This window comes from Lathamus discolor, chromosome 18 (assembly GCF_037157495.1).
Source record: "Lathamus discolor isolate bLatDis1 chromosome 18, bLatDis1.hap1, whole genome shotgun sequence".
Taxonomy (NCBI): Eukaryota; Metazoa; Chordata; class Aves; order Psittaciformes; family Psittacidae; genus Lathamus; species Lathamus discolor.
Window position 1 is genome coordinate 741,618 of NC_088901.1, and position 27,411 is coordinate 769,028.

The following is a 27,411-nucleotide window of genomic DNA, read 5'->3' on the forward strand; positions in this document are numbered from 1 at the left end:
GGTTCAGCTTTAAGGTCCCTTCCTACCCAAACCAGCCTGGAATACTATGATAACATAACAGGACAGGGACAAAGCTAAAGGGAGAATCCAGTTCCTTCCTGTTCCTACCAGAAATCCACTGAACAACACTGGTCTAGCCACAGCAGGACCAGTCTTCTCCAGCCTTCAGCACTGCCTGAAGGAAACATCCAGACAGCCAACAAAGGAAACACCATCTCTCCTGCTTGGGATACAGAAAATCTCCAAGCCCTGACTGCTCGCTTAGTGCTTGATGAATGCTCGCCGAGTCTCTGCAAGAAGGATCTGAGCAGCCTGGAAAAGCATAAAGCTTCATTAGGCTCACGAGCCTCAAGTGCTTTATAGCACTGCTCTCTAGTCATGTATGATAAAGAGCAGGTCTGGGGATCCTTCCTTAAATCCCTTTCTATTTTTCCTACCCTCAGGGCTGACAAGGCAGCCAGGAGGTAATGGTTTATAAGCAGTAATGTAATTTTATATCTAAATTAGTAAACTAAAAACCCCACCCGCTATTCATCAGGAACAGTTATTAGCATTATTGAGGAAATGATGTGGAATTTATATCCATTTTCCTCTTATTGTAAAAGACTTGCCCAATTTGTTTTAAATGTCAGCTTGCGATGCATTCATCAGGTGTGCGGCAGCAGTGATTGCAATTAATTTCACACTGTAGCCTGAGCATGTGCCTTCCCCCATCTTCCAGGGAAGCAATAAATGGGAGCATTGGTCATTTCTGGACATTAAATCTTCAGGAATATTTTTCACAAGATGAAACTGTCGGGATTCATGTCCCAGTAAAACTCTAACTCGGATTATTTATAGCTGCCTCTCCTGCAGTGCAAATGAAACGCTGCACAGCCCCTGGTTCGGGGTTCAGGGTTCTGGAGAACCACCATTCAGTTACAAAAAAAGGAAGGAATCCCAGAGTCTGAGGGCGAACAGGGCTGATTGTGAAATCGGGCTGAATTTAAAGGACACTTTAGCAGGGAAAAATACAAATTTAACGATGCTAGAAGCATGAAAGCACTTCATTTCAGTATTTCCTAAATGACACATTCTGAAATTGAGCTTGGTAAAAACTGCTTCTTTTTAGTAGAAGAAATCTCTTAAGTAAAAGCATCACCTTCAGGATCAAAGCATTGTATTCAAATGGAAATGAAAGTTGCTGGTTTTAATTCAGCGAAAGCTGACCATTCCCCATTCCCAGTCATACTGAAATAGGCACCCCCATTCCTCTTCCCAAATCATGCACTTAATTACATGGATTTGTGCTGATCACATCGCGTCTCCTCTCAAACTGTGGCATCACTGCCGGTTTTCCCATGTTCTCAATGCCACAGGGCAGCTCCTGAATGCAGGACGTGCATTCATGAACTGACCCATTCTGCCCTTGTCTTGCAACTTGGAAGCTGGGAACCGGACTACACAACCCAGGTGATATCATGCAGAACATCTGCACCACAGCTGGGAAGAGAAGCCAGATTTAAAGCTGTCACCCTGTGATCTGACGCCTTAAACCCAGAGATGGAGCACCCCCGGCCTGTTTGCTCTCAACACTCTTCCATGGCAGAAGAATGACTTTTAAATCCCTGCTGTTTACTGAGCTCTGAAACAATATTTGGAATCTAGAGAAAAATCACAAGCAGTTAAGACACTGGAGAAGATGAAGCAGCAGACAATGAAAACAAACAGAAACAAACTGGCATCACACTGGAAACTAAATGAAAAAAGATGAGGAAACCAGACAACAAGGAAAAGAGGATTAAGGAAGATCCAGCAGCCAGGCACAATAACACACAATGGAGTCAGAAAACCATGAGGTCAAGGAGGAAGCATCACAGCCCAGCAGCCCTGAGCTGGCTGCTCCTCAAATTCCACTGCTGGCACTTGCCTCACCTGGGGCTTGAGAAAAGGCTCTGCAGACTTCCCAAGCCCCACTCTGCCCCTGGCTGCTCTTACAGCATCTCTAACCCCTCAGAGTGGAATTGTTATTTAAGGGATCCCACCAGCAACGCACTTGAGCTCTCCCTTGTTCAGCCAGTGAATGCAGAGCTGAACTATGTCTCCTGAATGAACCAGAGATGAAGAAACACATCCACAGGTATGAGCAGAGGCATCTGTGTTGTTTTCAAGCAATTGCTTGTAAGAGATCTTATCACGCAGGCATCATACCAACGAGATAAGCCAGCAAGATATTAACTCAGATAAAGGCAACCTCCATTTCTGTATTTCCCAGCGGGGCAGGGTAGAGCAGACAGTGTGAGCACAATGGGTTTGTGTCACTTTGATGCCTCCAACTCTGCACGTTCTTCCTGTCCTCCTGTAAAAAAGTTCCTGACATCTTTTGTTCCAGTCTTGAAATTCCCTTCCTGTCGGTGCATTTCCCAATGATTGCTTAAAGGGAGGAGAAGAATAATGAACATGCTTTGATAGCAGATCATAAAGGAGCCATTTACTGCAAGGGCTCTGATGCATTGTTCTGTCTTTAAACATGAATTATCGAATCACAAGCTCTTCGCCGAGTCGGAGATTGCCAATGAACTGAAAGAGCATTACGGGAGCAGCACGGCCCTTGGATCAAAACCACGCTTGTCTCCTCCTTTAGCCTTAGTTAACAATCCAAAGAGCAAGGAGCTTGTTTTGAGGCTGGTTCAGGGCAGCACTTCCAGCAAACTGCCCCTCTCCCTCCCTCAGAATGAAGCTTTCATTTGCAGGTGTGCTCTGTGACACTCAGTGCCTCAGGTTAAGTTTTAAGTCCACTTCTTTTTTCCCTTGGAGATGCACTCAGTTACCTGCTTTAAAGCCTCCAAATCACCAGTCAAATAAACTTCACATAATTCAAAACAGCTGCGACTAAAGGGCAGCTTTGGAACAAGCCTGTGTACAAGATTACCTGCTGCATCAAGATAATAAAGAAAAACATGAAAAAGTGTAAAAGCAACTGTGTGTAAATGCCAAAAAATGAACTCTAAATGTCAAGAAAGAACAAAACCAGCTACGTGGAATTGTAGACTCACAGAACAGTTAGTGTTGGAAGGACCTTAAAGATCAAGTGTCCTCTATCACACTCTTTGACAGGAATAGTAGACAAAGGTTGAGGGGTTCTAGCAGATTCTGCGAATGCACGACAGCATCAGCCCTTCATCCCCACACTGCTGCGCTCCCCTGGCCCGACCTCCCCACACAGCACCAGCAGCCCCAGCCAGCACTTACCCTGGGAACACACAGCACACGGACCTGAACACCCGTAACACACGCATCGCTTCCAGCCTGACAAACACATCTTGGGTTTTAATCAGGAATTAGAGGGGATTTAAACACGGCCACCCCGAACAACTGTCAAGTGCAGAGGCTACAACAGCATCTGAATGAAGGCATCTGCCTGGTTTCATGCGTTGGGTACCTGACCAGTAGGACCCCTCACAAGGGATTATCATTGAGGCTGAGAACTTCTAAGGATTCCACGAAGAAAACCATCGCTGAGGACACAAACAACATTCCAGGTTCAATAATCAAAGTAAGTACAGCCCGAACTTTAACATGGTTATTCCGTCATTCACGCAGCAGTACCAGGTCATTGCGCAACCACAGCCTGCCTCCTATGAACAGTTTTTTCAGTGTCTAATGACTCCACCGCCCAAGATCCCCAGAAGCCACGAAGCCCCCACATCACCCCCACAACCACCAAACACTGGACATCATTTATGACAAGAAACACAGGAGATGAATTGAAGCTCTTGGGGAGGAAGGTGCAGGGAAAAGAATAACAGCTACACACAGAATTGTAAAGGGAAAATGCACTAATCCGAGCATCCTCTGCACTGCTCTGTGTCTCCACCGTCTCAGCTGTAAATCCCAGTGGCTACCCAGGGCACCATGCTTGCTATTAACAGATTTCACTGTCAAATCCCACATTCCCCTCCCTTCGCAGGCACCCTAGCTTTGGTGGGAGAGTAACTTTGAAAGATGTTTGGAGAGCAGATGCTGACAGGAAAGAACACATTACACTGGGAAGGAATCAGCAATTTGAATTCCAAAAAAATGGATCCAATTATACGAGAACCAGGCACTCCTCTCCTGGATTGAGTGGCTGCACGTGTATATATCCTGCTATAAACTCTGCACCTCAGCTTTCCATCCTACTGTAAGCCAAATGCAGGTAACACTCAAGACAACCACTGAACGGGGCAGACTTACCTTCGTAGTTTGCCTGGAAGCCTTGAGCACTGACCGCGTAATCGCTCACAAGCCACAAGGACAGCACAACCCCTGTACTCACAATGGGAGCAGGCAGCTGGAAACCCGTTAACCTGCAAGAAACCAAGAGGAAGGTTACACTCACCACTGTGCCCTTGCTATCGGATCTGCCACTGGCCAAGGTACCACACAGGGAGGTTCAGAGCTACAGGGCACAGCCTGGTACAGCTTCAATTCGGGAGGTGCTCAGCAAGTGATGGGAAACCCACCCCGGGCTTTTAACACCTTCTGGGTTACTGGAGTAACAACTGATGTCTTTCCTCATTGATCGGTTTTAAACCCTCTCTCTGCTTCACACCCCAGCCCTTCAGGGTAACACTCCCCATTCATGAAATAGGAGCAATGTTTAAGGTTGCTGAGCAAGCCCAAGAGATTATTCCATAACGCTTTTAACATGTTCTGAGAACCCTGGAGTAGAAATACCAGATAAGGGTCCAAAGCATTACACAAGATACGTTAAATTGAACACAAACTGAAACAGCATAACAGAAGAGGTGAAAACCTGACGTTACCGGTTAACTAAAGCCCATCAAAGTGCTGCCTCCCAAGTATTTGCTCTGCAGTTTTACATGGATAAGGCTTGAAGTTTCTAGGAATCCTCCCAGCCCGCACCCAACTGCCCCTGCAAGAACAATCCCAAGGACAGCACTTTTCATCCTACATACTAATATCTAATACATATCACAGGGAAGATTGTGTGATAACACCTCTTTACTCACTGAGGAAATCAAAGCCCACAGACACAAAATCATTTGCACAAGATGATCTTAGAGATGTGCTGCAGGAACTGCCTAGAACAGAGACAAGTGCCCACCAGAGCAGAGAGAACTGGATGAAAAGGGGACAAGGGAGGCAAACAGACCAAAGACAGCACTGCAGAAACCCACAGCCATGGGGGCTCCCCTCCCACCCGCTTTCCTTGCAGGCTTAGAGCTAAATGACAACTGCATTATTGCAGAGGTCTGTTCAGCAGTGATTTTAAGCTGGCATTATTAGACCTCAAATACTCCGTCCCCGGGAGCTGCAGTGACACAGCTCAGGAGCCGCTGATGTACATTTCTCAGGCAATTACGTTTCTATAACTGAGAAGCCTTCTCCTCACACTTGGCTGAGGTGACTTAGATAACAGATTTACATAAGGAACATTTGGCTTAAAGCAATCTCATCACAGATTCTTGCCTGCCATTACCAAGGACACAAATCCCGATGCAATCCCTAAAACCCAGACTTCCACAAAACCTCAGGAGCAGCACTGACTGAAGGAGCTCCCTGCAGCGTGCTATCATTCAAGATCAGGAGTACTCAAGCTGGACCACAGGGACACAAGTACCATAAGATAAACAGGCTATGGCAAGTTTAAAGCTTCCACACACACAGGTTTATCCCACAGCTTTCTCTATAGCAGCTGGTCTTTCTTAGGGAGAGGGCAGAAGACCACCCGTGACACAAAGCACTCTGACCCCTTAAGTACCTGTATTTGATTCAGAGCATTTCCTCCTCACATACTATATGGAATGAAAAAAGCACCCACAGAACTAAACCTGACCTTCCATTCCATGCAGTAAGGCACCAGTACACTGCAGCTTCCAGCCCAAGCAAGCTCTCCTTTAAAGTCGCCACCAGCCCCCAGCAACTTCCAGCAACAGGGAGTAAACTTCCCCACTGTTCTCATTCTGGCCCTAATTTACTAAAGCTAACTGTGATTCTATGACTTCAAACAGACTGAGCTAATGAAAGCTGACGTGTGCTGCCCAAGAGCCTTCGTACAGCAAAACCTCCAGTTATTGGCAAAGGTCAGGCAGTTGCTCACCAATGATGCTTTAATGTCAGCAGAGAAGTACAGACCCACTCTCAGCATAAACCCATTGTACAAGCTGGAGGAACAATTGCTCCTCTTCATGAGACATAAAAGTTCCAGGACTTGTACGGATTCAAGGTCATTTTACCCTGCACAGGACTGCGGAAGAGTTCCAGAGTTCTTATTAATTCATTCTGCAGTTTAAGGAGAGAGGCTGACCGCCCCCTTCACGCACCCAAAAACCCAGGACACGCACGGACCAGGCTCGGGAAGAACAGCAGAACCTGCCTGCTCACCACGCGGTGCTTCAGCGTGTCCTAGAACGAGTCAGCAGCAGTGTGCTTCTGACATCCAAAGCCAATCGGTTCTCTCGGACCTAAGGATCCTGTTCACAGTCTACGCCCGAGGAGGACCTCGCTTTGCAGATGCTGCTTTGAATTCAGAGCAACATTGACACTCCTGCTGACCAGTGAGCAGGTTCACGAGTGCCACAGGAGTCAGTGGGAACCAAGCGCCACCTGAAATCACGCTGCCCTTAAGCGTGTATTCGTATTTCCTAGTTACAGAGCCTTATAAGAAAAAGAATTCCTGTGCAAAAGGGCATGAAATCGTAGCTGCAGCTTTGTTCTGCGATTCCACACTGCCTGAAGAGGCAATTTTCATGGAAACCTCTAGGCTTCCTGAACCTCTTAAACTTAATAAACCCAACCACCTCTGCAGGCCCTGAACTTCAGAGGCCCACTTGTCCATCGAGTGTCCCTGGGCAAGCAGAGGAAAACGGGATGCCCGACAGCACAAAACGTGACCAACCACCCTCCCCTTCACATCAAGCATCCTTTCTGCCTGCAGAGGATGAAAAGTGCCCCCATTAGTGCTGAAACCGAACTTAGTGAGAAGGGAGCAGGAAACACTGCTTCAATAAGAAAAAAATCTATGCAGCAACTCCTACGCTCCCCTTCCTGCGGTGAAAACCTGCACCAGACACCAGATGAGGCTGCTCCTGTTCCTCACTGCGAGCGCCTGCAGTCAAAATAAACATGATCCTTCCTCTTAGCCTTCAACCAACGCACACAATTGAAATCTTTGCCTTTTCCTGATGTTCTCGTCTTCTCCAAGAAAGAGCACAGGCAAAAGCCTCTTGAGAAGCAGTAATTTAACAGGGCTGATGCTCAAATCACTGCTGTAAAGCCTCAGCACTCCTGTTCCAAAGCCCCGGCACAGCCAAGCTTGGCAGGGGCCCCTGCCTGGGTAACATGTCCTCATCATGCCTTCCTCCCTGCATCTGCAGTCCAGGCAAATTTAAAGCGTGAGGATCAGGAGGATGGCACAGACAATATGAAATCATTCCCCCATGGCCTCACACATGAGCAGCGATTCTGACATCACCGGTATTTGGTGTAGCAATAAAAAAATCTCTACATTAATGAGACAGAAAAGCAGCAAATTCTGTTCCTGGTTTTTCATTAAGGGCCACAGCAAGGAGAGGGTGGTAAGAACAGCACAAACAATCACCTTCAATTTCTTCTGCACCTCTGGCCAAATGGACTGAGTGATTATCCCTGAAGCTGCTTGGAGCCAACACTGATTGTGTGAGATTTTCAATGTGTTTTTCATTGGCTTAATTCTGCTCCTACTGTGAGGAACCAAACTAAACCAGTGCCAGAAACACCACTTCATAAGCTTGCCCTTGCTCCACAGCACAGCAAAAATCAATATACCAAAACAAATCAACACCGAAATCCTCTACTCTGTTTGCATCCTTCTTCATTCCTTGCCTCAGGTTTGCCACCAACACGCAAATGTCCCTGCTGCACGGCTCCCCCTCACAGCACAAGAGCAGAACCTGCTTCACAAAGCAGCTTTGCTAGAACTGGGGGCAGTAAAAAATAGCTGCTGTTGTGACCATGTCTTCAACAGGCTCTTCGGAGTGCCACGAGCACCAGCTCCCATCAGCACACCGGCAGCTGCCCAGGCTGGGATTCAGATGAGCTCTTAGGCAGGAGCTCTTCCCTGTGAGGGTGCTGAGGCACTGGCACAGGGTGCCCAGAGAAGCTGTGGCTGCCCCATCCCTGGCAGTGCTCAAGGCCAGGTTGGACACAGGGGCTTGGAGCAAGCTGCTCCAGTGGAAGGGGTCCCTGCTCATGGCAGGGGTTGGAACTGGGCTTTAAGGTCCTTTCCAACCCAACCCATGCTTTATGGCATCCCACATCTCAGTTCCTTTACAAACACTCTCACCTCCATCTGTTGCGTATGACACTGCTCCACTGTATCAAGTACCACTGTACCGTGCGCTGTGATGCAGGCTCCCACTTTGGAGTGCAGGTGCCATAATTAAAACAGAGCACATTATTTTTCTGGTAGGATGCCCACCATCAGCTCAGGCTGCAATCAAAATAGTTATTGCAGCTGGCAATCCAACAGCCTTTAAAGCATAAATGCTGGAGAAGTGTCTCAGAACATCTAATGAAAATGCATTGGATTGCATCGTTTAACCCAGCATTAAATTACACTACACCATACTCCAGTGATTTTCTTCCTGCACGTAATTTAAAGGCACCTATTAAAGAAATTTTCCCACCAAATGAACCACTCTCTTCACTATATAAATGACATGGCTCTGCAAGTGCTAGTCCGACACTCCTGCACCATCCCAGGACAGTATTCAAGGTAAGTGCTGGGAAAACAACAGCTTGGGGTGAGAGCTGCCCTGCAGAGCCTTTGGGAACAGTCTGGAATGAGCACCAGAGTCCCCTTTCACACTGCCCCAGCTCACAGGGCAGTTGTCAACCCAAAGTCATTTAAAAGGTGCATTCATGAACTACCTGTTCAACTAAGCCATTATCAACTGGGACCAACACAAAGAGGACAGTAACTTCAAACTGACTGTGAATCAAGCTTTATAAGCCCCACAGCTGAATGTGCACACAGGAACAAGGAAATTCACTGGTTTCAGTGAAACACTCACCTTCATGTTCACCCTTCCCTCCCAAACATGGGCATGAGATGAGTGCTTTTAACCATATTAACAGAGCAACTGGTACCATGAGTGCTCTTATTAATCATCAATAAAACAAGCAGAGCATAATGTGAGAACACTTCCAGCCCGTGAATGCTGCAGACACTTAAAAGCCAGCTCTGTCTGCGAGGCAGAACTCACTGGTGTTACTTAGACAGTTGTCCTTTCAGTTTGATCCCCGTGAGGCTGAAATGATGCTCTGGACCAAAAAAAACCCCAATCTCAGCTAGCCTAAAAGGATCCTGTAATGATATAAGAGAAACAGTATCAGTTCCCACTTGGGTTTAACTTGTTGGAATGATTTATGCTCAAAATCAAGCTGCTTTTGAGTCAAGCTATGAACAGATCCTGAACAAGTATCTTCAGAGGCCCACTGCAAGCAGCAGTAGCTCCTTGTGCATCCTCTGTTCATATTTCACCAAACAGCTCCAAGTTTCTTTGCTGCCAACCAATGCCACATGGCCCATTTTATTCCATATGACTTCCCAGCCATCCCCTCTGCCCAGCTGCCTGATAATGAAGTTGCTTTCAAGATAATATAATCCACTGGCTCTGACATTCATAACCGTGTTTTTGTTATCAAGACAGTAGCAAGCACCAGGGAAGAAGCTTTCTTTGTCCCTCAGAACTCACTCACAATGACATCCACTGCACCTCTGCAGGCAGCTCATCTGGCAGTTTGCAAACAGGTCCCTCTCTAACATCACACGGCCCAACCCCAAGTGCCAGCCTGGCTTAGGAATCAACTGCACTTTCCTCCCTTCCCCAAGCCAAGAATAATTCATCACACCACAAGAGTCCTTCGCCTACCTCTGACACTGACAAAGGCTTCATTAACTAACACAGTCCCTGGGGACAGCCACAGGGCTCATAAATTCCAGCCTGGATGGATTTCTTCACTCATTTAAAATGGGGTTTGGGTCAATTCCCACTAGAAAAGTGTTATTTATAGAGCCTCGAGCCAGCACAGCCAACTCAAACGTACGAGGCCTTCACGCCTCACGCTGGGAACAGGTACTGAGCATCAAATCTCAATAAATTTCATTTTCCATACAATGCAATGGAGCAGGAAGACCTGGATTTATTTTAATATTTGTATCATGTCTCTTCCATGCTCATCTTTCCTGCACTCTCGCAGGCAGCAGGGAGATGCGAGCAGGTATTTGACACAATTCCGCATCTGTATTCTCAGTCTTGCTGTTAGAAACAGAAAAGAGAAGACACGGATCCACAGAAAAGTTCCCCAAATTTTAGTAACGTCTCAGCAAATCCAAGCGGATATTCTGAGCAAACGAAGACAAGTTTGGATGGAGCCCAAGCACGGCTCAGCAGAGTCAGTGCAAACCCTGGCAGGTTTAGGTTATTTCTGGCTTTCTTCAAGTTAAAAAAAAAAAATAAAAAGCCATCAGGGGTGTGAAATCCAATAAATGGGAAGAGCTCGCAGGAGCCCCTGGAAATCCCACACCGTTTATTGCTAAATGCACTGCAAGTGGTGCACAGGAAGGCATCACCATAGCAGAGGTGTGGTGAACACCAAGATTCACACCAGCCCTCCAGTACCAGGAGGTGCTTCCTCTAGCTAAAGCTATGCAGCAGGAAAGAGCCAAAGCTGGTGTGGAGAGTGAATCCAGGTCTCATCTGCCAAGTCTGTACATCCCTTTTACTCTTGATGCATACAAAATCAGGGTTTGAACCAGACTTTAGTCATCAGTCTTAAGACAATTTTCAGTGTACGCAAGTGAGCATTAAAAGCCACAGCATCAGGCAAGCACTGTTCTGCCAACACAGCCCTGGGACAATAGCAGAGATCCATCCTGGGGACTTGCAGGTGAACCGCACTCTCACTTCCCACCACAACACAGGTCTGCCTGCACTCACTCCTTAAGATCTTCAATCTGTAATAATATATAATGAAATTTAATGGCAACAAGAAAGAAGGAAACAGCAGAAATTTACCTCCTGTAAAGCTGAGAGTTCCAAAGAAGCATCCAAGTGGAACAAGTAAACCATGCAAGTTGTCTTCCACAGCCAAAAAAAGGAGGTTAATAAGAAATTTCATTTTTAGATGTGTTGCATGATGAGAAAAGTGAAACAAGCCCCATTGTTCCTGCCCATGAAGATTTATCCAAGGAGACTGTAATATTGATTCATGTTATATCTAATTCTCTATTTACCTGCACCTTGTGCTGAATACTGAGCAGAAGCAGGATAAAAATGCTGCTCACTGCTGATGCTTGCAGGAGAGCCCAGGAGTGCAGAGTGCAGAAAGCCCTGGCTTCAAATCCAGCACAGCAGAGCTTCTGCCTGCCCTGGCATTTGGCACTTCCTTCTGTTTCCACACTCCTCCTTTTCCACACATACATAAGCTGGGAGCAGCTTCAGTGAGAGGATGCCTCGCCATCCCTGGATAGCTAAAGGGCCTGATTTCAATAGCTAAAAATATATTACAGAAAAATGCTACAACTACAGCATTTTGCACTTCAGTTTACACACGGCTCAGTGACAACATAAGCTCCTGAACAGTTCAAAGGGAAATACTGATCTCCTTCCTAAACCCTTTATTCCACTATAGCAGCTCTAATCGGCTGCAAACCTAAATATTATACAACATGCTAAAGATGTGAGGACAATTACCGCATTCCAGCAGAAGTCTTTGTGTGCTCCAAACAGCGACAATTACGCTCTTTATGAGGAAGGACCAGATATCAGCAGTTGCTCTTACAGAACACCCAAATCCAATTCCCAGCAGGCCAAGAGGAGCCAGGCCACCCTCTGCTGCCCAACTATAGAGTCAGTGGGCAACAAAGACTTGTCAAGTTTCTGTTTGAGCCTGCAAGTAATAGCGCTCCACAATCCCATTGTATCTGCAACGATCTAGTAAGATCCTATCATCTCCTGTGGGCTTCCATTAATTCTGATAAGAGAAAAACACAGTCTGAAGAGGAGCTTTGCCTGAGACGCTCTCAAGGTCAGACCTTAGAGATACAAAAACTTCTCGACCTAAAGATTCACTGCATGCAAAAGATAACACGAGCGCACATCCATTTCTCCTGCCTCAGGACAACGGATTAGCAGGCACGGCTGGGAGCCTTCCCTGCTCTCTGCTGGGATTCTCCCCCCACCCCAGCGCACAGCCCCTCCAACCGGGGCCTTTTCAGCATTTGACAGATCTAACTTGCAGAAATCACCCCTCATGCCCTTCCCCAGGCAGGAAAACCCGAGGTCAGCGATGTCCCCATGCCCCTGAGCAGAGGAGCTGCGGGGCTCAGAACAGGACCCAGACCAGCGTCTGACTCCTGCCGGGTGAGGGATCACCCGCACACCCCAGTGCCCTGCCGGGGCTGCTTCTGTCCCCACCTCTGCACATCCACCGCTCCACTGCCCACAGCAGCCTCCTCACGGGAGACTGATGCTAATCACGAGAGTCCGAAGTGGCCACCCTGATGCTAAAGACGTCAACAGCTATTGACTAAAAGTGAAATTCTTTCTGAAGACCCAATTCTGTACCACTGAAGCCAAGAGACATTTGGCACAGGTTCATACGCAAGCAGGATCAGACCACTTCCACCTTCTCACCGCTCAGCTCTGCAGCGACGCAGCAATAACAGCTATCACCTAATAACTCCCTGTGCTGAGGCAACTCGCTGAACTTCCCTGGGCTGCTTTCTCCCTTCTATAACAATAGCAGAGCTGCTCCTTCTCAAAGCACTGTAATCTAAAAACGAGAAGCCCCATGCAAGGGCTATGGGTTAGTGCAATTGCTCTCCCTCCACTGCTAATAAAAAAAAAAACCCCAAAATAAATCTAATCTCACTTTCTCTGACCCAAAAGCTCACCCGGTGCTTTTATAAAGTGCCACTCCGGCTAGGAGAATAAAGCAGCTCTGTCTAAAAGCACCCACTCAAGATGTCTGTGGCAATCAGCTTAAACACCACTTACATACATGCACAAAAGCATGATAAACTTTTATATACAACAGTTATTAGCAGAGTGCCAGCAGCTATTGTCTCCATCATTACCCAGCAATGTCTTACAGCAGGGTACGTCATGGGCACCCTCCCCTTCCTGCCCTCCATAGCTTCTCAAAGGAACAGGAGGCTTCATGAGCTGCATCAGCTTGGGCATGGAAGACTGAGGACACCACGATCCTCCCCACAATTTCTACCTATTACTTCAACCCACCCATTGAAAAGGTATCCACCTCACTGACTAATGGCATTCCGCGCTCACAACAGACAGTGCCAGAGAAGAGGCTTAATTAAAATCTCTTAGATGGTGCCCAATTACAGAACAATCTTTCTGCATTTAACCCCCTTAGCATACTTCAATATGAAGCAAAAGGCACCACCAAGGTTTGCCAGTAGATTTTGCCTGTGAACGTGGTTAGTCAGCAGTTTAAAGGGGAAAAAAGCAGTTGAAAAAAACACGAAAGATTTGAGTAAGAGCAGCACCTTAAGGCCCAGCAACAGACCATCCCCTGCACTCAGTGCAGACAAGTTACGCTCCTACAGGGTAATGTCATGCGAGCGGATGCTTTAACCCTTAAAGCTGAAGCTCCTCCATCACCCCAGCTCCCCAAGCACAGTCAGACCTCCTCCAAGCCTGCTGCACTCTGCATGGTGGCAGGGGAACAGCTCCCACCCCATCTCCTCAGCAGCTTTTATCACTCATCCTGACGCACGCTCTCCTAATAAATACGGAAGAACTGAACACGGCCTCTCAAATCTGAACAGCCACAGATGCAGCTGCATTAACTCCATTCGCTTCCCTGGACCAGCAGATCTAGTTCCATCAATCATCTCCCAGATGAAGTTTAAATACTCAGCATTCCCTCAGAGCAGAACAGCAGGACCTGTTGAAAGGCTGACGCCACTGCAGCAGCTCAAACACAGCTCTGCTCAGGAGAAGAAAAAGTGTGGTTTATTCTCCAAAGCAGAGTACATAAATTTAAGTGTTTTGGTTCTTTCTTCTTGTGGTTCCCCCCCCCCCCCACCGTGGAGTTAAAATGAAGTGACCAAAGGCTGCTAAGGGGAAAAGGGATGTAGGATCCCGAGGTCACTGCAGATGACAAAAGGATTTAGCTGCCCCTCCATTTTATTTATCTTTATCCTTAGCAAAAAGCACTGTAGTCACCTTGGAGACATGAGGCAGCTACAAAGGAATATGTCACAGGTCCAAAGGTGGCTCCACACAAATTGTATTCAGTTCTGTGCATTACCAGATGGGAAATGCTGTTTCTCCAGGAATTTCTGTAACAGCATTGAACCCCAGCATGCCCAGTGAAGCCAGAACCCAGGAATGTTATCGGAAACCAAGTTTGTGTCTCTGCAGCCAAGAGCATACAGCACATGGGGGCAATTCTTCTTCCCTTTGTCTCTTCCTCTCCTCCTCCCTTCTGTTGTTTTTAAGATCAAAAGCTTTGCTCTCTTGTTGGTAATTAAGTACAAGTCACCCAGTCCCATTTTTCAGAGTAATTAAAAGGTTATCAAGGAGAAACAGGCGAGATGCAGGTATTGCTGCTGTATCTGCAAACAGGGCATGCCGGCAGATAATTCACTCAGCACTAGTATCACACAATTTCAAGCAAAATACTTAATCTTTCAGTCAATTAAATATGGCCAAAGAAATCCTATGGCCTTTAGCTGCATACACAGCACGTTGACGGCAATCCTCCTCTTAACTCTCCAGCCACTTGTCAGGGAAGAAGGATGAGGATCTGTAATAACCAACAGCAACTTCCACCACAGAAGACACTGCACGTAATGCGAGATGTGAGCCAGAAGATGAGTTATCCACGGTGCCAGGGAGCTAACAGCAGTGCAGATTTCTCCTTTGCTTTAAGGATGAAGTTGCTGCAATAATGATTTGCAAACATTTTCTCTACACACTCCGCAGATACCAGAATGGGACCGCTCCTCACCGCTGTGCCAATACACGCATCCTAGTGACTTCTGGAGAGATGCAAAGTGCCCTACTGAGGTGCTACTTCTCTAAACAGGCCAGTCCCAGTCCCTTCAGGAAAACAGAAGCGGGCACATGAAATGACCGAGTTACCAGGTAGATCATAAATGTATTTTCCCCGAGTGCAGGCCTAAAACTTCAAACAAGGACACGAGCGACTAATTTAAGATTCTCACATTAGAAGTGTCCTGCAAGTCACCAGCAGATCAAACAGCTGGAAGCTGTCACATGGCTGCCTTGTTAACTGCTGTCTGCTTTAGTCACAGAAGAAAATCTAACACAAAAGGGTGCAAAGAGTCTCCCGAGCCCCACAGCAATCACAGAGCCATAAATAACTCCAGATATTCAAATTTTAGTCAGGTCTCTGCTGAGCTCCTGAGCCCAGCACAGTGGGAACCCAATCAGGAAACAACCTGATTGGAGCAGCCTCTTGACAATGCCACAATCAGCAAGGTACAATGGGAACTCGCAGAAAGGCCGTTCTGGAGCAACGGCGCGTTTCAGGTCTCCACACGCATCCCAGTTCAGAGCGGTTCGGAACTTGAAGGATGAGCAGCTGGGAGGGGTTGGTCAGGGCTAACAAGCACAAACACTGCTTCAGAGAAGGGAAAGCCACACAGAGGCATGGAAGGGAAGTTGCAAATCTCATCTGACCTCGTGAAAACACAACTCCTACGCAAGGGAGAGAGACATCTGCAGCCGTCGCTGTTCTCTGCTTTCAAGCAGATCCTGTGCCCATGGTCCTGCTGAAAGCCAGCGTGTGGCGATGGGAAAAAAAGGGAATTACTTGGGAGAAGCTGCAGGAGCAACGACTCAGAAGCAAGATCAGATTTTAGCAAACAAAGCAAAGTCATGGCACTGAAAGATGACAACAGCCCTGGATGTCTAAATTAAGACATTGAAATGCATTTAACATTCACATACTCATCACAAATGCACAACGCAAATTCCCTAATATACAGTAAAGCAGTTTATTAGCAAATGTCTCATTGGATTAAATCTGCTCTTACTCTATTAGAGAACTTTCACACCACATTAAATTGCAAGACAACAGGATGCTTGCCAGCACAGAAACACAATTAACCCCTTCCCTGAAACACACATACACATGACACTGACACACCAGGCCAAGGAAGCTCTCAGGAATATATGGCTTAAATGGAAGTGCAGGGTATTGAGACAACAAACCATTCTCCATCCATCAGCGTAAGAACATGTCAAGAGCACTCGCTTCTCCCAGCCAAGCAGGCAGAACCTACTGAAATCCATCAAGTGATGCTCAACAGTGGGAGAAGCAGAGATACAGTTTCTCTGTTAACCATTTACCAACCTTGAACATGCGGAACTAAACAGTTACTGCCTCCTCTACAGGAGTATGCTTGGGGTTGGGTTTTTTTTCCTTCTTTTACACTTGCTTACAGCTTATTTTGGCCTGCCTCCTGGTAGCATGGGCTTTGATGAATGACAAACAGTCATCCATCTTCTAGTGCCGCACTTCGATGATGAATTGAGTACATTGGGAAAGCAGTCTGAAGAAAAGCAAAATTGATAGCCACAGGAAAAAGGAAAAAAGGGAGAAAGAAGACAAAAAAGAGAAAAAAAACCCAATGTTGGGCAGCAGCTACAGAGTTTAATGAGATGAGACTGATGTACACAAAAAATCTTAGCTGAACAAAGAAGTGAGACACCAAAGAGCACGGTGGAGCAAGTGCCAGGTTTTGAAGTCACTAATCTAGAAACGTCCAAGGGAAGAATCCAAGCATCCATCATACAAGAGTCCATCTCTCATTTACTTTTGTAAGCCCTCTGTAAGCACTTTCAGACCTCTAGAAAGCCTCCTCAATACCTTTCCTTGTTCCACTTATTTCATCTTCCCCCACTGTACTAAATACACACCATTTATTGAACAGCTCACCTCCTCGTCAGAGATGGAACGCTCTCACACTGCTTTGCGCTCCTGGCTTCATCACATAACTTACATTTGCCTACCCAAGTTGCACGTGAAGTTCACACTGGTGATGCAGAAGGGAAAACCTCATTCATCTCCTCCCCTTTCCCCAGTGCACAAATTCTGAGGACAGGATTCAGGTTCCATCTCATGTTGTATCGTTCAACTGGCAGAAGATGCCCTCTTACAGCTACCTGTAGCCTTCATGCTCACCAGTACTGGAGCCATACCTGGACGCAATTGGCACACAGTGCCTTACTCATTTACTCCACCATGACCCTGCTTTTGAAATAATAACGTGCATGGGTTTTGCTTCTTCAGCAGAACCTCCCTCTGACATCTAGAGGGCAAAAGGAAACATCTGGCACTGCTGATGAGCACAGCAATTCGCCAAGGGGCTTCTCAGCCCAAGAGCAGCATTGACTACTCACCATACAAGGTTTCCTGAGCAGAATTTGCCATCAGATGTAGGCATCCTTTACATAATACGCAAAGCAAAGCACTATGCTACCTCCTGATTAAATGATGAGGTCCCATAATTAAGATGATTCTCAAGCACAGTTGCACGATGAAGGTATGATTTATTTGCATAACTGAAATCATCTACATAAAGAGCTGATTTTCAACAGTGCTTCTCTAACTCAGATTTTCCAGTTGGCTTAGACAAGACACTGAGGTCAAAAGGATCCATCCTAAGCTGCAGTGATTTAAAGTAAAACTGATTTCCAGGACTGTCCATGATTACAGCATTCTTACCAGGGATTCTAACTCTGGATGCTGCCACTGTTTCTATTACTTTTTGAATGTATTACTGTCAGACTTCAGCTGCAATCAGACACTACATCAGACAATGGCAGTCATGGCACAAGTCACCAGGCTGATTTCATTTATGCCTCAGACCAGGAGGTCTGGGATCACCAACTGCTTCAAATGCTGACGCAGCATCATAGAATGGGTAGGTTGGGAGAGTTTAGTCAGATGTAAGAGCATCTCCCCTGTCCAGCTGGTGAACAAACTGTAAGATAGGTAATTACCCAAATGCACCCACAAAGCATTTAGCAGAGCTATAAACTGAAACCCATTATCCATCCTCCCACTCAAAGAATCTCTTCTGGATTGAGGGAAGCTCCTCTGCACATTAGCTCTGCTTCCCTCTTGCTCCATTTTCTAATTAACTTCTCTGGATGTCTAGAATGACTCTTGATAAATCATTACTGTCAGGCACTCACAGAAACATTTCAAACCTTATCAGAGATAAGAAATCAAAACAACTATAAAATAACCGCTCATGAAGAAGTGCTCCCAGTTTATTGCAGCATGAATGTCCAACCTAGATTTAATCCCAGGGGCAGAAATGGGGACATGTTTATAAACAACATCCCTGTTATTATGAACAATGTACCTTGTTCTCAGATTCCCCTGCTGAGGCAGTCCATCGTAGATAGATAATACATCAAAATCTTCCTCTAATGCAAAGGACTGGAAAACAAGCTGTATCCTGTTCTGCTCCTCAGCAGTGATTGTCCACGTGCAGTTTGCATAATTTGGATATCCATATGGAAAGCCTGGACTCTGTATTGTCCCATTTGGGCCCTGCAAAACGTGACTGCAGTTCTGGGCTGGCAAGAGAAAAGACAAAAGTACAAGTCAAATGGTGTAGAATGCACATTTAATACATTCACCATCAAAGCACATCATACAGGATTCTTTCCACTGAATTTCTTCTCAAGAGTCCCAGAGAACAGATAAAGGGAAAACCTAAAGATGCATCTTTGTCCTCCCTGCAGGAACTTGGACCCCAGATACCCATCTCATGCGTGCTGCTCCCTCTAGCTGGAAACATAACGGGCTACTAACAGCTGGATTACAGCAGCTGCCGACTGTAACTGGGAGACAGATGCTTGCTCAGACACCCTTTCACTGCACACCACAGACTCCAACACAGTCATACACTGTGCATTTGTGGATTTAACACGCTCCAAGGGTGCCTGACCATGCTGCGTGCCTCAGGCACGAGGGGCTCAGAGACCACAAACCAGCAGAATGACAAGGCCAAAGCAGACCCTCTCGTTTACCCTTAGCACACTTGAATAAGAGACAGAAGATCAGGTCCCAGCTGTGCAGACAAAGAGACAGACAACCCCCCTCACCTTGAAAGACCAAAACCTGTAATGGACATAATACATAATGAGGAGCTGAGTCACCAAATGAGCAGTACGTCTGGACAAGACGGTATGAAAACTGAACGGCAAAAGATCAGGAATGGAAGTTGTCCTGACTCCAGAATGAGCAGGACACAGTCAAAGGCTTGAACAAACAAACCAGTCCCGAGTAGTTATTTGGAATAAAAGAAGAAAACACAGCATATCTCTGCTTGGCTTTCTCTCAGCCAGTTCTGGAAGCTTTCCACTCCTCACCAGGCTCACCACATAGCAACTCCCTGCCGCTCAGTATTCCTAAGGAGCTGCTGGAGAGCTACATCTTCTGAGAACAAAGCCTGGTCCTGTACCCACCAGCTAAACACTTAACACCTCCCTCCAATCTCTTTTCCTTCCCTCAAGCGGTACCTGTGAACACTCCATCCCAAAGATAAAGATCAACTGCCATGATGTACAGTTTCTGGGTATATGAGATTTTCTTCTCTCTGGGGAAACAGGTACATAAATATGGTTTTGGGAACAGCCTAAATGACAACTTCTCCTTAGTGTTCTCCTCTCCCTTCGCTGCTGCTTTACCTGGATGTCTTGAGAGGCACAAAACACCCACTCTAAACATATCGGTGTAAAAACCCCGCTGGTTTTAATGGAATAAATCCTCCACACCAAAGCTAAATTCCAGACAGTTTGCAAACTGCTGCGAGGCCAAAAGCAGAATTTTTCCTTTACCCTATGGCCAGCATCAGAGCTGCTGATCACCACTGCCTGCATGTGCTCTGCCTTAATACTGGTGCTGGACTGTTTACCCCTGCTTATGTAGATAACTGAGGCTTTCAAGTTGAAATGAATTAACAGTCACTGCTTTGATTCCTCATTGCTTCTGCACAAAGGCGGCGATGGCATTTGCACTGCTGAGTACCCACCAGCTCCAGGTAGAGAACAGCAGCACAGTGCTCATTACAGCCAATCATAATCACATTGACCTACTTTGATGCAAAAATGCTTAGTGGAACTTCTCTCTGCAAGACAAAGTTCACAGCTTTATGAATCTAAAATGGCCAATCAGATTTACTACCCAGGGAATCTCTCTGTACCGTGTTTATCATATCAATGAGAGCTAGGCCAGGCCTATAATCCACCAGGGATTAAAACTGAGCTGGGCATGGACATCTTAACAAGGGCAGACGAACACGCTTTGCATTGCCATAGCACCTGGCATGTGCCCCACTCAGTACACTCCGTCAGCTCATAATACATACATGAGTGAGATCTACCTCCCTCCTCTTCAGCTCCATTTATTTATGGAGTTCACTGAAGAGGATGTATTAGCTCCATGCCAGAAAGCTGCACAGGACTGGGAATATTACTGTTATCAGAGAGGTAAAATTAGGACTAGTTTGGCTTAATAACTTGGAGACTGCCAAGGACCCATAAGCTTCAGTTCTCTAAAATTCAATCAAATCCTCTTTTCTTCAACCAGACAGGCACTCAATAGGCAATGTGGGGATATTGAATCCATCTCCACTGCACATTTTTTAATCATAAGTAAATGTCATCAGAACAATTTAAGAAAATTGGGAAATTAAAGAGGCTGTATCTCTCCATTTCCTGATGGTATAAAAGCTACTGATGCTGCATGAAGTTCAGAAAATAAATTCAAGGTCAGAAACATCAATGTTCCAAACACTTCCAAGGTCATGCGAATGGCAGAAAGCTTTAAGATCAATAGAAATCCACCTCATCCTTGCAAAATTAGTGAGCAAAACAGAGAACAAGAAAGGCCAGCAAGATGTACATCATTCACACCTAGCTGGAGAAAAACGAATACCCAGTAGAACACAGGACGCTGCTGCACGACACAGCAAATCCATCTCCTGAAACATCTGCGTGTTGATGACTGTGATCAAGATGCGCTTTGGACACAGCTTAGAGAAAATTGCTCACTGCAAACAGAAATTAAGTTTTTCAGAAGCTGGCAAATGGGAAGGCAAAGCATTGCTCATGAGCTGGGACAGAGGAGCTGCGTGTATACTGGACACTGCTGGGAAGTCAGCAGGCACCGGAGAGAGCCTAGAGAATGTATGCATCCTGTAATTAGCTGTCAGGTTTGAGTTAGTTCAGCTCAGGTTTGACTGACAAAACCTCACCTAAAATGTAAAGTAGATGACACAGAAACACCCCGTTTCTCCTCTGAAGACCTGCAAAACCAATTCTCTTTATCCCTTTGCCCCAGGAGCGTAAGAAGGAAGCTATGAAAGCACAGGCACTGGCGTCGTCCAGTGAGATTCCAGGTGAATTCATACGCAAGGACAACACTCGTCCAAAATCCCTGATGTGTTCTCTCCAACCCAGCCAGACAGGAGGCACCTCCGCACACCTTCCTCAGGCAATGGGAATGCAGTGAGTCCCGTATGGACTGAGCGCCTGCCTGCTTCATCCCAGCCCTGCTGGGGCCATGCCAGGTGACCACGAGGAACGGCAGCAGTAGCAGGACAAGCTGCACCCAGGGACCACCTTCCTGCCCCTTCTGCAGCTTAACCACCAGCCCCGGCAGCAGAGGAACGGCTGCACTTCCCCTCTCAGTTGGCCACTCTTTATTCAGAAGCTACAACAGTGAATGAGAAAGGTAAATACAAAAAGCTGAGGGATCAGATGGCATTCCCCAGAAGGCTGAATAAGGCAGTGTAAATATTTATGTGGTTATTCCAGCTTCTAATGCTATTATTCATGGACTCATACTTCCCGCAGGTGTAAGGCCAATGTGAAACTCATCAGTGGATATGCATTTGTGGGCACGTGTCCTGGTTTGTGATGGAGATGACCAGCCTGAGACTGGAGCGAATTCTAACGTGTCCTCTGCCAATGCAACCTGCTATTTTCAATTCTGGAAAGTGGTTTATTATGAGAGTATATCTTTTTAATGAATGCATCAGTGTAATTTTATTGCAGTAGCACTTAAAGTTTCCAGACAAGGACGAAGGCATTATCATACTTGGCACTGCTCAGTGGACAGAGCCGTTCTCCAAAGGGATCAGTCTAAGGGAGAGGGAAAAGAGAGAACCTAAGGAAACCCATACTTGTGGTTGTGGGGCTTTGCAGAAAGACATCTTCGTCCAGGAAACAACCATTTCCTCAATGACAGAGCTTAAAAATCAGCTTCACCGGTCTCCCCTCAAGACTTGTTCAGTGGGATATCTGCTGGAGCAATGCAAACAGACTGATCACCTTCACTGCTGGCTCCTGCACACAAGGAACGTGATGAAGTGTTTACTTTGCAGTATGCTCACAGAAGTGCTGCATTTCTAACAGAAATAAGGGCTGCCCGTGGCATTTTATAATACACAACCACTCCACATGCCTCAGAGCTTAACACCACCAGACACTTAAGCAAGAAAACAAATACCAGCTGAACAGAGCTCCGGCTGCCGCTTGCTTAAGCAGGGAAGATGCAAGCCCTCAAGCATCACCCTGGGTAAGAACCAGCCTCTTGCCATGAGGAGGGCAGGAAGAACGTTCTTGTGCTGTAACACCAAGACTCCTTTGCACGGTACAAGCTACTCGGCTGGAGACAGGAGCTGGTGGGAGGTTTATTCATGCTGCGTGCCTGAAATTGTTGCTTCGACACACAAGCATGGGACTGTGCTTGTGACCATCACTGCAGCTTTGGAGCGGCCCATGTCCAATACAATGAGCCAGGGAGCAGAACCCGTTCATCCTACCATGGCTACAGTGTGGGGAACGCTAACTGGTTCTCACATCTTTGCAGCCTCAAGCCTGGCAGTCATGATGGTCACTGCGTATTGATCAAACCAGGTTACATTCACACAAGAGGAGACTCAATCATTCAAGCACATTCACAGCAACAGGATTTTGTTAGCTCCACCAAGTAATCACCACTTACAGACAGGAGCAAGCTCCCTTGGCTGCTGAACCCATCAAGCCCCTGGCCGGAACTGGGCTGCATCCCTTCACGTTGAATTCCAGCAGCTCCACAGATTCAGATAAACTCCTACATTCAAATTCTGTCACTACAAATCTTCACCAGGCTGACAGAAGCTGAATAACAACGGCTTTGTCTGGTATTACAAGTGCAAAGAAAATAGGTACAAAACATTATCTCCCAACTACTCCCAATTCCTTAAACTTACCAGGCCAGACCCACAGCGGTGCAAATCAAGGAAGGATTTTTACTGTGATTTACACCATATGAATATCTAAGGGAGCAATACTTCAGAGAGAGGAAAACGGGATTTACTTCTGAAGTGCCTCCTAAAGCATCGGTTGATGCACTTTGTTTCTTAGCAGAAATCTAATTTAGCAAGCATTGATGTATGGTCACTGCACAATTCAGAAGGAACATATCAGATCACGTACAGCTCTCACCAGCATCATCTGTTGGTGATACATGGGTGCCTTCTCCTTAATGCAGTAGCTTTTGGTATTGTCATTTTCTTTAGTTATTATTACTTAGGCACAAATGTTTCTATTTTGTGTTGTTCCAGCCCATTCAATGAAATAGATGAACATAAAAGTCTTTCCCCAAGAAAACTGAAATCCATATCCTGCAGATGACACACAAACACGTTCCATCTGGCCTAAAATCCCAGGGACAAACCCTGCAATAGGTTTTCAATACAGCAGCAATTTCTCAATCCTTCCTATTTACGGTACCATCCAGAACTTCCAAGTGTCACTGCCCCATCCTCATGCCTTGCCACACTGCTCTGTGACCATGTAACATTTCCAACATAGCTTCAAAATGACAGATTTCAGATTAGGAAAACTCTGAGCAAAGGCATCGCAGCTCTCCATTCCCTCAACGTCTGGCCCAGATTCACCCTGTTACTACTTCAGACCACGGCACTTTCTCCTACCTACACTGGACTCAAAGAACAGTCAGCTCTGCCCAGGCATCTCCTCCTGAGACAGGTGATTTTCAACCCACAGCTCACAATGCCTCTGCGCATCTGTGCAAAGGGAAACAGCCTCATGTCTGTTCTTTTCAATTCTCTGGAAGTGCAATAAGCGCCTATAGAGAAATAAAGGCACCTAACACTGGAAACACTGAGGTGAACAGATCCAACAGGGGTGGGAAGCACCGGTCTAGAACTAATGAACCCAACCTGTTCAATGCCTCCTTGTTTGATGATGTTTCTGAACCCCCAGTGAGGCTGTGGGCTCTCCCCAGCTCTTCTGTCTCTGCCCCGAAGCGTGAAGTCAAGAACTGGACAGTGCTGCAGGTAAAGCCAATCCCCAGTTGAACATGGCCCCATCCACATGGCTGGGATGCCAACTGCCTCCCCCACCAGCCCAATCCCTCCTCTACACCAAGCTAACCCCCTCCCTTTGAAGAAGGAAGCTCTTCTTTATGATGCTTTGGGATTGTATTTCATGCTTGAGCCTTGAAAGGTCACAGGCATTCTGACACACTGTAAGGAAAAAAGGAAACATCCAATTTCAGGTAACATCAAAAGCCACTGCAGGACAGAACTTGAAATCACAAGAACATGACACTGCACATATGTCCTGTCTTAGAGCTGCACTGCAGTCCCCTGACATGCTGAGAGGCCAGAGACTTCAGCTGCAGAGTAAGGCCTCATTTGGCTAAGCTAGGAATTGCCCAAGTGAGCACACTGGTCACAACAAGCTGCCACATCTTCCCTCGAGGCTGAAGTCCTCTGTTCTTAACAGCACAGCAAGCTGACCTGACACAGGCTGCCTCCTGCCGTCCTGCTTCAGCCCTGCCCTGGACCCCCATCAGATTTATTATTCTTTTCAATTAAAAGATTGCTGCCAATCTTATTAATCTTCCTAAAGATCAAAGCCACGCTACCTGTCGTGTAGCTGTAAGAACGAGAGCTGCTCTGCAATGAGTACCGGGACACGCATCCTGTTGGGTTATCAAACAGCGTGGTGTCGTGCTGGCTTTCCCCAGGTGCATCCTGTATCGTTCTCAATCACTCCTGCAGATTTATATGCCACTTCACCATCTGTAAAGCTTACAATCCAAACAGAATCAAAGCAAGCTAGAAAACAGGACAAGTATTTAGGAGTAAAGACTTACACATAGTGAGGGGAAGGGAGATGGATTCCTTCCAGTTTTACTGTCAGAAAGGGAGGCTGGAGGGCTCAAGGACTAAGAATAGAAGATGCTAAAAAATTACTCTGGAGTTGTTCTAATAAATACCTAGAAACCCCCTGGTAACACATTCTTTTTACTACAAGCAGTACCAGAGTAAATATTAATACAATCTGTGTTCATCAAGACATGCTAATGAATACACATTTTCCTGTTGACAGCAGTGATCTTAATAAAGACTGCCTGTTACGTGCCCTAACTCGGTTTAGGTACTTGGAGAGACACGGGCCCCACACCACCGGGTCCACATCCAGTGGACAGCAACAGATGAAACGTCAGAAAACATTTCAAGCACACACAAAGGAAACGCTGCTTGGCCAACGCCGAGGGGCAATGTCAATGACCACGTTACAGGCTGCTGCCCGGCACAAACACCTCGCTACCTTTTCACATCTCAGTTTCCACCATCCTCCGTGAAACCCCCCTGACAAAGGCCCCACTGATCCCCTCACCTGGAAGGCTCCCGAACCATGCCCGTCGAGCAGAGGAGTGAAATGGGCTCTGCCTGCTCCGGCTGTACCACGAAAGCACAGACTGTTTCCACGCTCTACTGACCTACAGAGAGCCAGGTGAGCGGAGTTTGTTGATGCAAGGAACATACACAGAGAGAAGGAAACCCCTGACCCTTTTAACAGGGAACAAAGCGCAGGAATCCCGTCAGCAAGGCCAAATACAGCCCAGCTCACCCCGCTTTAAGCCGAGTTGAGCTTTATCAGCATGAAGATTTGCCATGCTGGCATCTCTTTGTACTTGCTTCAAACCACAGTAGAGGACTCAAGAGTAAAATCCCTCATGTAAGCTGAAGATCTGTGCTTCTTCCCACTCTATCCCATACAATGAACATCACGTAAGCCCAAAGGCTGGGCTGTGCGGCCACATGAATGAAGCACCTGCAGCCAGCACCGCACACAAACATAACCAGGGCATTTCTTGCACCTCCAGGCTGTGCCTCCTCTGCAAGAGGGTGGGGATGGCCCCTCAAGTCCTTTGGGAACCAGCCTATTTTTCACTTCCTCAGATCTGAAAGAGAAGCACCTGGAAAAGGAGCTGTGCCATTGCTGAGCTCCACCTGCAAGTCTTCACACAGCCACTCACAGGGAATCCAGGGGGATGTGGAGCCAGACTAAAGAGCCTCCTCTCCTGTAACTCACGCTAAGCTCCTGCAACCAAAGTGCCACAGGATCAGCCACCAGACAGTACCAAGACACGTACCCAGAGCTACTACCGAGCTGCTGAGCCTGCCACGGGGCAAGTCTGAGCCTGGCTGGGGTACCCAGCCTCATCCTGGCACATCGCAGTGCTGACACAGCTGTCCCCTGATGCCATTCCAGCCGCCCTCTCCAGAGCACGGTGCCACTGAGTGCCGGAGGGAGCACTCTCACACTTCGCTGCTCTACACAGTGTGAACGCGCCCGCTGACTGCGGATCCATCCCGGAGACAAGCAGGGTCACCAAGGTCCTCACTCCTCTGCCTCTGCCATCAGCATTCTCCTGCATGAACCGACCAGCCCATCTCACAGGGGCACAGACAGCCCGGTGACTGGCTTCAGGGCTGACAAGAGCAGAGCACACCACTTTGTGAGAGAGCAGGCAGGAGTCTTGCACTAACAACGCACTCAGAGCCGCCAGCAAGGGAGAGGCTCTTTCACCTGCGCAGTGTGTGTATATATGTGCATGTGTATATATATATATGTATATATCCAGTTGTGTTCAGGATTCACACATCTGCTACAGAGCCCAACACCCAGCGCTGCAAGCTCCAGCTCGTGTCTTGGGTTCAGCATGAAGCTCACTCTGAGGCTGTTGCCCCAGAAGCAGCATCCATTTCCTAGGGCAGATGTTACCCATTTTGAAGCCTTGCCCCTCTGTTAATGCAGAAGAGCATTACCCGCAGCAGCTTCAGATGCACTTGACGTGATGGGGCACTGGCTGTGTCACAGAACCTGTTCACATGTATGTAGTTCACCCCACCCCAAGTGGGGTAAACTCATCATGCCTTGGCTGAAAGACCATTGGAAAAGCTTCCAAACACACCTTACAAAGGTTTAGCTACCAGGCAGCTCCAGCTTGCCTCATTTCTGCAAGGCAGCAGCAGAAAGCTGCTTGGAGATATTCAAG

General features: G+C 46.9%; 1 protein-coding gene across 2 annotated transcripts in view; it reads right to left on the reverse strand.

Moving 5' to 3' along the window:
* Window positions 1-27,411, reverse strand: part of CSMD2 (CUB and Sushi multiple domains 2) — a 292,865-nt gene that overhangs the window by 222,463 nt on the left and 42,991 nt on the right. For both annotated transcript variants that reach the window (XM_065698010.1, XM_065698009.1), the window contains exons 3-4: window positions 18,401-18,617; window positions 4,216-4,328 (exon numbers count right to left, since the gene is read on the reverse strand). In XM_065698010.1, coding sequence (XP_065554082.1) covers window positions 4,216-4,328; window positions 18,401-18,617 — 330 coding nt within the window. The remainder of the gene's footprint in view (window positions 1-4,215; window positions 4,329-18,400; window positions 18,618-27,411) is intronic.